We start from the raw sequence: 13,102 nt of genomic DNA on the forward strand, positions 1-13,102 counted from the left end.
ATCCCCTGCCTCCACAGCTAACTACGCCGAGCAAATGATGAGTGAACAAAAAGAGAGATAGAACTTGAAAAAGGGAAAGAAAATGAGAACCGTTTCTCTAGAGGAATGTTTGTAGAAATTCAGTGAAATTAAATAAAAATAACTTTGAACAAAGTTAAGTTGAGAAATATCTGTAGCTCTGTAGGAGTAAGGTATAAGGGGTGTGTTGGATTGGTACATTCAGAGTGCTGGACTTGGCATCTGTCTGCTGCGTGCCAAGAGAAAGGGGGAAATAGAAGAGAGAGAAGGAGAGAGCGGGTGAATGTTCCGGAGAAGAACAACTCAGCCATCGTTCATCTCCACCAGACAGCGGAGGGTCTCTAGGATAAGACTGTTGCCGTGGAGACAGCTAAAACTCTCCTTAAATGTAAATTTGTTCGCTCATCTTTCAATACAAATAAAGAGGGAAAAAAGGCAACCCATCAAGCAGGAAGTGGAGAGGAGCGAGAGAAAGAGAGAGAGGCGGGTTCTGAGGTGGCAACCAGCCAGCCTTCATCCTCATCCTCATCATCTTGGTCCCCGTCCGCGTCCTCCCGGTTCCAGTCACAGGCTGGTGACCAGCTGCATCTGTCCATCTCCCTCGCTGTGGGCGGGCTCCTGGCGGGGTGCCCCTCCCCCTCCCTACTGGGCCTCCTGGGGGCGGGGCCTGGTAGAAAGGTCTGCATGGGGGCTCCTCGAGACCCCAGGGCGGGCCTCCCAGAGCTGTAATAGAGCTCCTCAGGGGGCTGGGCCGAGCGGGGCACCACCTCCAGGGGCTCGGGGCTGCTGTCTGGGTAGGGCGAGTCTCGCAGGTTGGTGATGCTGGTGTACAGGGAGTCCCTGGCGGGCGAGTCAGGCCCCTGTCCCCCAGACCCCTGGCCTCCGGCGCTGTGCCCACTGTGGCCGCTGTGGCCCAGGCTCTCTGTGAGGTCAGCCGTATAGCTCTCTGACTCCTCGGGGTCAGACTGGTACAGGACAGACTGGGCTCTCTGCAGCAGTAGCGGCTCCTCCAGGGCTTTGTAGAGCAGCTCCACGTCCTGCGGCGTCCGCTGGCGCCCGCCTTCTCTGGACAGGAAGTCCTCGTTGTCGTCCAGGCTGATGCTCGGCTCTGGCACAGCTACTCCCCCGCCTCGGCCCACTCCGCCGTGAGGAGGGCCCCTCGCGAGACTACCACAGACCCTATCCCCGCCCCCAGCTCCTCCCCCACGCAGGTTGTTGTGGACCAGCTCAGATATGATCATCTTCTCGAAGGCAGCCGCGTCAGACAGGTTGCGCCGTATTCCGTCCCCACCCAGGGTCTCAGATCCGCGGGGGTTGAGGAGTGGAGGGGGGCTGTCTGCACCCCCCATGCCCCCGCCCAGGAAGTCACAGCTGCCCCCGCCGCCGCCCCCCGGCCCCACGCTGCGGAGGGAGTAGCTGTTGTTGAAGTTACCATTGAGGGGCAGGGTGTCCATACCACACGGGTCACGGGCCTTACACAGAGTATTCTCTGGACAAACACACAGTACACACAACACATAGGAGTTATTAAATAGAATTATGACTTAAACATTACATTATTTGGAGAAAATGTAATATTTGTGTAGTATCTACAGCAAACACTATAATACACACTGATAGTAACATTAAGGTTTATAGACGTGGACATACTTGGGTCACGGAATGTTCCTGTAGATCCATGGAGAAGCCACAAAGAAGGGAATGAAAAATACTGGTGAGTGAGTCACTTTAACTCCACTTCTTTCATCACTCTCTCTCTCTCTGTCGCTCTATTTTGCTCTCCCTCTCTCACCCCCTCTCTCTACAAGCAATAGCTTTTATTGCTATGATAAAGACTAACAAGATAACACATCATCCAACAATACCCACAACAAGAAACAAACCACTCCTTCGGAAAGTATTCAGACCCGTTGACGTTTTCCACATTTTACGTTCCAACCTTATTCTAAAAATGATTAAATAATGTGTCTCCCTAATCAATCTACACACAGTACCCCATAATGACAAAGTGAAAACAGGTTTCTAGAAAGTTTTGCAAATGTATAAAAAAACAACAACTGAAATACCTTATTTACATAACTATTCAGACCCTTTGCTATGAGATTTGAAATTGAGCTCAGGTGCATCCTGTTTCCATTTATCATCCTTGAGATGTTTCTACAACTTGATTGGAATCCACTTGTGGTAAACTCAATTGATTTGACATGTTTTGGAAAAGCACACACCTGTCTATATAAGGTCCCACAGTTGACAGTGCATGTCAGAGCAAAAACCAAGCCATGAGGTCGAAGGAATTGTCTGTAGGATTGTGTTGAGGCACAGATCTGGGGAAGGGTACCAACAAAGTTCTGCAGCATTGTAGGTCCCCAAGAACACAGTGGCCTCCATCATTCTTAAATGGAAGAAGTTTTGAACCACCAAGACTCTTCCTAGAGCTGGCCGCCTGGCCAAACTGAGCAATTGGGGAGAAGGGCCTTTGCCAGGGAGGTGACCAACAACCCAATGGTCACTCTGACAGAGCTCTAGAGTTCCTCTGTGGAGATGGGAGAACCTTCCAGAAGGACAACCATCTCTGCAGCACTCCACCAATCAGGCCTTTATGGTAGAGTGGACAGATGGAAGCCACTCCTCAGTAAAAGGCACATGACAGCCCAATTGGAGTTTGCCAAAAGGCACCTAATGACTCTCAGACCATGAGAAACAAGATTCTCTGGTCTGATGAAACCAAGATTGAACTCTTTGGCCTGAATGCCAAGCGTCACGTCTGGAGGAAACCTAACACCATCCCTATGGTGAAGCATGGTGATGGCAGCATCATGCTGGGGGGATGTTTTTCAGCGGCAGGGACTGGGAGACTAGTCAGGATCGAGGCAAAGATGAATGGAGCAAAGTACAGAGAGATCCATGATGAAAACCTGCTCCAGAGCGCTCAGGACCTCAGACTGGGGCGAAGGTTCACCTTCCAACAGGGCAACGACCCTAAGCACACAGCCAAGACAACGCAGGAGTGGCTTCGGGACAAGTCTTTGAATGTCCTTGCTAGCCAGAGCCCGGACTTGAACCTGATCGAACATCTCTGGAGAGACCTGAAAATAGCTGTGCAGCGACGCTCCCCATCCAAACCGACAGAGCTTGAGAGGATCTGAAGAGAAGAATGGGAGAAACTCCCCAAATACAGGTGTGCCAAGCTTGTAGCGTCAAACCCAATAAGACTCGAGGCTGTAATCGCTGCCAAAGGTGCTTCAACAAAGTACTGAGCAAAGGGTCTGAATAGTTATGTAAATGTGATATTTCCATTTGTTTGTTTTATGTTTTTTGCTAACATTTCTAAAAACCTATTTTTAGTTGGTCATTATGGGGTATTGTGTGTAGATTGATGAGGGGAAAAAAAAAACATTTAATCAATTTTAGAATATGGCTGTAACCTAACAAAATGTGGAAAAAAGTCAAGGGTTCTGAATACTTTCCGAAGGCACTGTACAAACCAATGTATTAGCCAGTAAGAGGCTTTGAAGCCACCGGTCGGCCATATTGGCACTCCCCAGATGAAGCAGTCCTTCATAGGAATGAATGGAATTTTCCAGTATTTCAATTAAATGTTTCACGGACAAAATTACATGTATTTTTAAGTATTTTGTTGTTGTAGTGGGGACAGTAATGTTAGAACAAAAAATTATATATATGTTTAGCTCACATAATATAATGTAAAAGTATGCAATAAGGTGTCTGTAATATAATACACGTGGCAAAAACAAATTTAGACATTAATAAATGCATTTCTATAGCTTCCAAAATACTTTTATTACAACGGTGGGTGTGTGCCAAGATGGAGGCGCGGTGGCTTCAAAACTGAACCTCCTGTCAGTCAACTAGTGTAAATCATCTATAAATCATTAATAAAACACAGGCACACAAACACACACTGCCTCATAAACAAACACACAACTTGTAGTTTTGACATGATAATCCACCATCATTTACACCACACACACACACACACACACACACACACACACACACACACACACACAGACACACAGAGAATCCACTGGGATATATTCTGCTGTCTGCGAGCCTGTGATTCAGTGCATCCATAATGCATGCACCACCATCTCATGAAGTAGCAGTAATGCTTATTTTACGACGCGCCTTCAACACACCAAAATATGTTGTGATTTCACCCCCAAATTGCCATCACAGAGCGATCACATCAACACGAGAGGCATGGCGAGGCCTGGCTACCCTAAGAGAATCCGCGTTAGACTGCAGCTCGGTGTGGGTTTAATTTTTAATGCGTGGTATGATTTTAATCAAGACTCGTCGGCGGTTGCTATGGCGGTGGTGGTGGGGGAAGGGCTAATTAGACATTCTAATGAAGTACACTTCCTACTTCCTCTCCTCTCAGGGTTCTAAAAAAGTCCCCGCCGCTGCTGAGCCGGAGCCTGTGGCCGTCAGGCTGCCTGACACATTGTGCAGAGAGTGTTTAAATTATTAAACAGAGATGCTGTCTACAATTTCAGGCCTCTACGACGACACACAGTGGGCTGCTACTATAGTAACTCTCTACTGGCTGGCACATTCACTCTCAGTCAGGGAGGGAGCACACAGATAGAGGAGAGATAGAGAGGAGGGAGGACAGAGAGTGTACTCTGGAAAGCTCTCCTACTTAAGACCTACAGTACTATGAGAGTATTCTAGATTGCTCTACTACTTAAGACCTACAGTACTATGAGAGTATTCTAGATTGCTCTACTACTTAAGACCTACAGTACTATGAGAGTATTCTAGATCGCTCTACTACTTAAGACCTACCGTACTATGAGAGTATTCTGGATAGCTCTACTACTTAAGTCCTACAGTACTATGAGAGTATTCTAGATTGCTCTACTACTTAAGACCTACAGTACTATGAGAGTATTCTAGATTGCTCTACTACTTAAGACCTACAGTACTATGAGAGTATTCTGGATAGCTCTACTACTTAAGACCTACCGTACTATGAGAGTATTCTGGATAGCTCTACTACTTAAGACCTACCGTACTATGAGAGTATTCTGGATAGGTCTACTGTAAGCCAAGGGAATACAAAGTAGGACTACTACCTAAGGGCTACTGTCAGAGTATCTAGCTAGTATACTATATACACTGAGTGTGTACAAAACATTAAGGACACATTCCTAATATTGAGTGACAAACCGATGCGCCTGGCACCTACTACCATACCCCGTTCAAAGGCACTTCAATCTTTTGTCTTGCCCATTCACCCTCTGGATGGCATACATCCACAATCCATGTATCAATTGTCTCAAGGCTTAAAAATCATTCTTTAACCTGTCTCCTCCCCTTCATCTACACTGATTGAAGTGGATTTAACAGGTGACATCAATAATCTTTCACCTGGATTCACCTGGTCAGTCTATGTCATGGAAAGAGCAGGTATCCTTAATGTTTTGTATACTCTGTGTATTTATATTATCTAAATCCTACAATCAAAGCTTCATAAACCCTAACAAATCAGATAAATGAATCTGAATGGAGTCCACTGTCCCAATCACTCTAGCCACTGCTGTCTGATGCTGTTCTCAGTGCATTATTACAGCATTACAACTGTATATGACACATATACTCTGGGGAGAGTCTGAGAAGGGAAGCTGTCCCCAAGATTTCTCCTTCAGTCACAGATGAAGCTTTACTTCTAATCAATTTCTGCTTCTTCATATCAACAAGGCAGGATTAGAGACCTGGCCAGATGGCTAGGCAGTAGGCATGTCTCTCTCTCTCTCTACTGCTGAATCCGTCTGACAGATACATAGACTCACCACCAGTGAAACACACACACTCTTTCCTACCTCCACACACAATGAGGCAGAAAAAGGCTAACAGACAGAAAAATAAAATATATGTTCACACACGCACTACGCACATACACACGTACACGTACACACCTACACACACACACACTCACACACACAAACAAACACACTGAGGTTTACTTACCGGTGGAGTTGAAGACCCCAGGAGAAGGGGGAGTGAAGCTCTCAGCCAGCAGGGTGTTGTAAGGAGAGGTGCCGGTACGGGTCTGTAACACTGGGTTGGTCAGGAGGTGGTTTCCCATGGTGGCTAAGAGGAGACAACATCATAAAACATAAACATCTACTTTACCATAAACATATACTTTACCATAAACATCGACTTTACCATAAACATCTACTTTACCATAAACATCTACTATGCCATAAACATCTACTTTGCCATAAACATCTACTTTACCATAAACATCGACTTTGCCATAAACATCTACTTTACCATAAACATCTACTTTACCATAAACATCGACTTTATCATAAACATCTACTTTGCCATAAACATCTACTTTACCATAAACATCTACTTTACCATGAACATCTACTTTACCATAAACATCTACTTTACCATGAACATCTACTTTACCATAAACATCTACTTTACCATGAACATCTACTTTACCATAAACATCGACTTTACCATGAACATCTTGTTAGGTTTGTTTTGGTATATTAACAACATTTGATATGATAATACAAAACTATAATAGACAATATAATTAAAATACATAATAAATATAATACATAATAAACATTATACATAGTAATAAAGGCCGTTTACAGTTTATTCAAAAATATGTTACATTCATATTCAAATCGATAGGGATATTTATGTCACAGTAATGTTTTACAGGGTAATGCATTTCACAGTACACCCCTGAATGTTTATACCTTGCTATTGTAACCTTTGAGTAAAATACATTTTCAGTGGAAAGGTGCTGTTTGCAGGCAGCGTTGCCATTTGGAATATTGTTCTGTATCTTCCAACGTCGTTGAAGGGGGAATACTAATGCATATCATTACGTAGTCAGAGGGTGCAGTCATTGAAACACAGTTCATTTCACAGTGAAATGCGAATGCCACCTTTAGACAAATATAATTCAAAGAAATGGAACATTGAGAATGTTCTATAATGCCCATGTATGGCTTCAGCCCCAGGCGGTCGAATAGAAATGCCATGAAATTAAAAATAGGACAGCATGACGGAGAGTGGTCTAAGGCGAAGTGCAACCATCAGGTCTCAACCAAACCATCCATCACAGAGACAATGAGAAAGAGAGAAATTCACAGAGAGAATTTCACACTAAAACACTCACATTCATTCATTTCTGTGTTCGTTCGTTCGTTCACCCGTCAACTCCCTCGTTCACTCACTCTCCAATTCTTACTTTCCTGCTCTTTCTCTCGCTCTCTACCTCACGCACACAGTCACTCTTTTATTCTCTCTCTCTCTCTCTCTCTCTCTCTCTCTCTCTCTCTCTCTCTCTCTCTCTCTCTCTCTCTCTCTCTTCCTCTCTCTCTCTCTCTCTCTCTCTCCCTCCCTCCCTCTCTCTCATCCCTGTCTCTCTCCACACAAACACCAAATTAATCAGGATTAGCTGTCCAGAAACACCTCAGAGGAATATCCTGTCTACAATTTTAAAACAACAACTTTTAAATGTTGGAGAGAGAAAGTAGGGCAGGCATGAGGAAGCTGGGGAGCTTCATTCAGAGAGGAGGAAGCCTCATCACGCCTTGTCTCCTGGACAGATCACTATTGTCTGAAGAGATGTTGATAAAGAAGTTAAGTGGGGAAATCAAAGAGATAAGAGATGCCAGCGATAACAACGAAGACTGCGGCTCTCGCCGAGATTCGTCCCATTTAATTATTGCTCCATGATAGCGTCTCTCCTTCTCTTTATTTCTCGCTCTCTCATTCTTTCTCTCTGTCTCTCGAATGGAGCTGCCATCTTTCACTTTCTGCCAACAATGACAAACTTTTCTCAAACGCTCGGGAAAAGAAAGGACTTCACTTGGCAGTGCCTTTGTTTTGCGTTTCTCCCTCTAGCTCTATCCCTCCTCTATCCGTCCTTCACCTATCCCTTCTCCTCTCTTCATCAATTCTTCCTCTATCCCTCAATTCCTCCTTCCTCTTTCCCTCTACACTGAGTATACAAAACATTAAGAACACCTGATCTTTCCATGACATAGACTGACCAGGTGAATCTAGGTGAAAGATTATTGATGTCACCTGTTAAATCCACTTCAATCAGTGTAGATGAAGGGGAGGAGACAGGTTAAAGAAGGATTTTTAAGCCTTCAGACAATTGAGACATGGATAGTGTATGTATGCCATTCAGAGGGTGAACGGGCAAGACAAAATATTTAAGTGCCTTTGAACAGGGTATGGTAGTAGGTGCCAGGCGCAGCTGTTTGTGTCAAGAACTACAACGCTGCTGGGTTTTTCACGCTCAACAGTTTCCCGTGTTTATTAAGAATGGTCCACCACCCAAAGGACATCCAGCCAACTTGACACAACGGTGGGAAGCATAGGAGTCAACATGGGCCAGCATCCCTGTGGAATGCTTTCAACACCTTGAAGAGTCAATATTAGGAAGGTGTTTCTAATGTTTGGTATATTCAGTGTATACTTTTTCCTCCGTGTCACGGTTTCGGCCGAGGCTGCTCCTCCTCCTTGTTCGGGCAGGCTTCGGCGGTCGTCGTCTCCGGAGTACTAGCTGCCACCGTTCTATGTTTCATGTTCGTTTGGTTTTGTCTCTTTGTAACACCTGTCCCTTGTTTGTGTTTGATTGTGTTCCCTATTTAGTTTCGTTTGTTTGGGTCAGGTGTTATGCGTGATTGTATTTGTCAGCTTGCCTCCGAGGAGTTTGTTCTCTCTCGTTTGTTGTATTTTTCGAGAGTTCGCACTGCGTGCGCTTTTTCTTGTTTTCCGCACTGTGTTTTGTGCGTAATTGTTCGCGCCGCCCGGTTGGGTTGGCGACTCTTTTCCTGTATTGGATTTACTAAAGTCTGTTGAAGTCATCCTTGTTCCTGCGCTTGATTCCCTTTACTCATCCACACACAGCACTCTGACACTCCGTGATGTCAGTCCCAGGAAAGCAAATCTCCTTCCCCTCCCCTCCTCTCCTATTACTCTCCCCCTCTCCTCGCACCCCCTCCCTCACTGTTCCTGTCACTCTCCTCAATAAGACTAATTACCCCCAGCCAGCTCGTACGCTAATCAGTTCATTAAAACAAAATGGATGAAATTAGCATAAAGAGTGACGGTTGATTTAGCGACTACCTCTTTGTCATCATCAACTCTCCCCTCCCTCCCTCCCTCCCTCCCAGATAATTCTGATCCCCATGACGATGGCTGCCACGGCGATGGTATGCCACCGGCTGCTTGGGCTATTGCTTGTGTCAATGTACACTGGCACCTCTTCCTTACTCTCTCTCTCTGACAGTAGACTCAGCGGCGCTCCTACTTCGCTCTGCCTGTCTGTCTGTCTGTCTGTTCTGATGAGCCTGCCATAGAGGTGTGCATGATTGGAGATGGAGACAGCATGGGGGTTAGAGGGGGGTTAAGGTGGTGGGGGGGTCTCACCACGGTTGAGTGAAGGAGTACTGTTGATGTCTCCCGCCATGAAGGAAGATTCTGTCTGCTTCCGAACCGTGTCATTCCACATCCGGCGGATCCGACTCTGGAACGCCGGAGAAGAGAAGCACACAGCGAAGAAAAACAAGACAGACAGACAGACAGACAGGAATAAACAATATGTAACTCTGTGAGGCATACTAACATAAACAAGTTAATGCATGCAGGCAAACAACATCAGATTGAGACGTGGTAAACAATAATTGGAGTCTGATCCAATAGAGATGAAGGTTTGTGATTAGATTGGTGAAGCGTGTGATAGCTGGTGTGTCAACTGTAGACTGAGACTGTATTGTGTGTGTGTGTTTGGAGTGTTGTCAAAAATAATTAAGTATGGGATAGGCCTACACTTTGTAGATTGGTGCGTGTACCCGTAATCTGTGAGTTTGTGTATGGCATGATGAGGTCTGTGGGTGTACCCATGTAAGTATGTGGTCCCTTAGAGTCTGTGCATGCATGCATGCGTGCACGTGTGTGTGGTGTGTGTGTGTTGTGTGTGTGGTGAGTGTGTGTTGTCTGTGTGGTGTGTGTGTGGTTGTGTCTGTGTGTGTGTGATAGCCATTCACTGACCTGTCTGTGTGCGGCAGCATGGCGGGCCTGGCTACCAGTGTAGTAGCGGTTGTTGGCACGCAGGGCAGAGTTCTTCAGGGAGCCGTGGGAGCTGGTGGTGGAGGTACGGCTGCAGCAGTATGAGTGACGCAGACACTTACTGTACTCCTTATGGACCTGCATGGAGAGAGAGGGCAAACATGGGTTAGACACACGCATGTAAGCAGTAGACACGCATACATACACACTAGTAAGCGCGAGTCAGCTGTTTATTCACCTGCACCTGCCCAAAATTGCTAATAACCCATCCACAACCACCCGACTATATGTGATAAAGTGAAAATCTGGTACCGGACCCTAATCCGCTAATATTGAAAATGCGCTGTAGGCTACAGTCAGAGATGGCAGAACAATTTTTTGACAGGGGGTGCAGGACTTTTTGTTGTTGCTTGATTTAGATATGTTTCTGCTTATATTTTCCGACATTTTGGTAGGCTGTTAGTCATCTTGTCTATAATTAGATACATGCATCTTCTCTTCTGTCATTGTACATTACCAGTCAAAAGTTTGGACACACCTACTCATTCAAGGGTTTTTCTTTATTTTTTACATTGTAGAATAATAGTGAAGACATCAACACTATGAAATAACACATGGAATCATGTAGTAACCAAAAAAGTGTTAAACAAATGAAAATATATTTTATATTTTTCAAATAGCCACCCTTTGCCTTGATGACAGTTTTGCACACTCGTCTTATGACTGTCGAATTTGTATAGCGCCTCACAAGCATTTTTTATTTTTATTTTTTTTAGTCATTTAGCAGACGCTCTTATCCAGAGCGACTTACAGGAGCATTTAGGGTTAAGTGCCTTACTTAAGGGCACATCGACAGACTTTTCACCTAGTCGGCTCGGGGATTAGAACCAGCGACCTTTCGGCTACTGGCACAACACTCTTACCCACTAAGCTACCTGCCGCATCACACATAACATAGCCGGCACTGCTATCATCCTCTTTTACCACTTCAAATCTTTCCCAAACATGACTTTTCTGGCCCTCCCTTCTCTTTATTTTCAACTCTCCATTTCGCAGCTTTTCTCTTACTGAATTAACTCCGACATTGTTCTTTTTGCTTCCGTGGATCGAAGTTAACTTTTTCTACCCGTTCCCAAAAGCATTTGGCGATTGGCATGTAGGCTATTGATGCATGTACAGTTAGGCCCTAAGGCCTACACACTAATGCCAGATAGCCTAAAACAATTAAAGAAAATCCTCAATGTAGACTATAAATATAAATTACACAATAATTATACATTTATGGAATTTTTAAGGTACCGTTTCTCTTTATTCAACCTGCCCGCCACCCACCAGCCCTTCAGCCACACAATTTTTCATGACCCTAAACCCACCCACCCTGCAGATATAACCGTGGGGACTGCGGGTTATGAGTGAACCCGCGCATTACTAATATACACAAGCACGCACGCACGCCTGCATGCACACACACACACATATCGCACTCATTCTGAATTTATGGACTCAGACCTTTTATGGCAAGATTTTCATCATGCAAAGACACACATGCTTTGAGCAAATTAACATTTAAAATAGACAGAGCTCTGAATAGTGCACCTAGTGATGTACCATGTATAATTACCCTGTTTAATTAAAATTAGGTTAAATAATCACCTCCTTCTCACAGGCTTTAATAAGGGAAAGTAACAACATAAATCAGGCTGCAGATTGTAATTATATTCCATCATGTCTATTTAAAATGTTATGCTTAGTTTACTCAATAGAAAAGGTCACTTTTAGACATGTGAGCGTTTGAGTAACCTTTTTCTGCAGGGCGCAGTGGAAGATGAAGATGAACATGCCCTGGAAGGCGTTGAAGGTGGTGAAGAGGTAGGCCATGATGACCGTGTTCTCGTTGATGAATAGGAGGCCGAAGGACCAGGTCAGACCTAGCAGGAAGAGCAGGGCGATGGCCCCAATAGCCCACGACCTGGGAGGAGAGTGCATGCTAACGTTAGTTTAGCATCACAATGACACCACTCACACAGACCGAAGCTAACCCGCTACCCAGCATGGCTGTTTTACCTTAAGATGCATATATCTCATCTGTACCGGCTTTGAACCTACTACCTGGAATATCTGTTTTGAAAATGACTAATTGTTATGACAATATAACGTGGTCTCAGAGCATTTCGTATTATACTGTACGTAAATCCGAGACACTGAATTTAGTATGATATGTTACGTTTGGTTTCATTTGTGGATCTCCATCATTACAAAACATGTGATATGTTACGAATTCCAATATGTTGTTGCTAACGTTAGCTAGGTGGCTAACGCTAACGTTAGCTAGCTCTGAGGTTAGGGGTTATGGTTATGGTTAAGGATAGGAGTTAGGTTAAAGGGTTAAGGTTAGGTTTAGTTAAAAGGGTTACGGTTAGGGATAGGGGAAGGGTAAGCTAACATGCTAAGTAGTTGCAATGTAGCTAAAAATAAGTAACTAGTTGTAAAGTTGCTAATTAGCTAAAGTTGTCCATGATGAGATTCAAATATGCAACCTTTGGGTTGCTAGACATTTGTGTTATTTGTTCACCCATCAACCCCGACCAACCACCCTACTTAAGTAACCTTCTGTCTTATGTAACCATACCAAATGTAACATATCATACTCATTTAAGTGTCCCGGATTTAGATTTACTATGTTACTTCTAGCCTATGAGACCAGTCTGGACAATATGACAAACATTATTCTGCATTTCCTTCATTGTTACCCATTTCCAACCCATGTCTCACTGATACAGCCAATGCCCTGATCACATGACCTGTGAGGCTTCACTGACTCCTAACCTCTGCTGAGAGGGACTCACTTGATGTTGTCGAGGCGACTGGAGTCAGGTTTGAGGGCGGAGGAGTTGCGGGTCATCTTGTGCACAGTGATCATGAGGAACACCAGGTTCAGCTGGGGGGTCAACAGTTACACACCTCTACAACACCCTCACCGGAATCCTAGAACACA

General features: G+C 44.6%; 1 protein-coding gene across 1 annotated transcript in view; it reads right to left on the reverse strand.

The window, feature by feature from the left end:
* Positions 1-461: 461 nt before the first annotated feature.
* LOC121551323 (adhesion G protein-coupled receptor L1-like) overlaps positions 462-13,102 on the reverse strand; it is a 138,677-nt gene continuing 126,036 nt past the window's right edge. The window contains exons 19-25 of the mRNA XM_045211162.1: positions 12,954-13,045; positions 11,908-12,076; positions 10,090-10,245; positions 9,469-9,565; positions 6,016-6,138; positions 1,669-1,686; positions 462-1,507 (exon numbers count right to left, since the gene is read on the reverse strand). Coding sequence (XP_045067097.1) covers positions 462-1,507; positions 1,669-1,686; positions 6,016-6,138; positions 9,469-9,565; positions 10,090-10,245; positions 11,908-12,076; positions 12,954-13,045 — 1,701 coding nt within the window. The remainder of the gene's footprint in view (positions 1,508-1,668; positions 1,687-6,015; positions 6,139-9,468; positions 9,566-10,089; positions 10,246-11,907; positions 12,077-12,953; positions 13,046-13,102) is intronic.

The sequence above is a fragment of the Coregonus clupeaformis genome, chromosome 35 (genome assembly GCF_020615455.1).
Source record: "Coregonus clupeaformis isolate EN_2021a chromosome 35, ASM2061545v1, whole genome shotgun sequence".
Taxonomy (NCBI): Eukaryota; Metazoa; Chordata; class Actinopteri; order Salmoniformes; family Salmonidae; genus Coregonus; species Coregonus clupeaformis.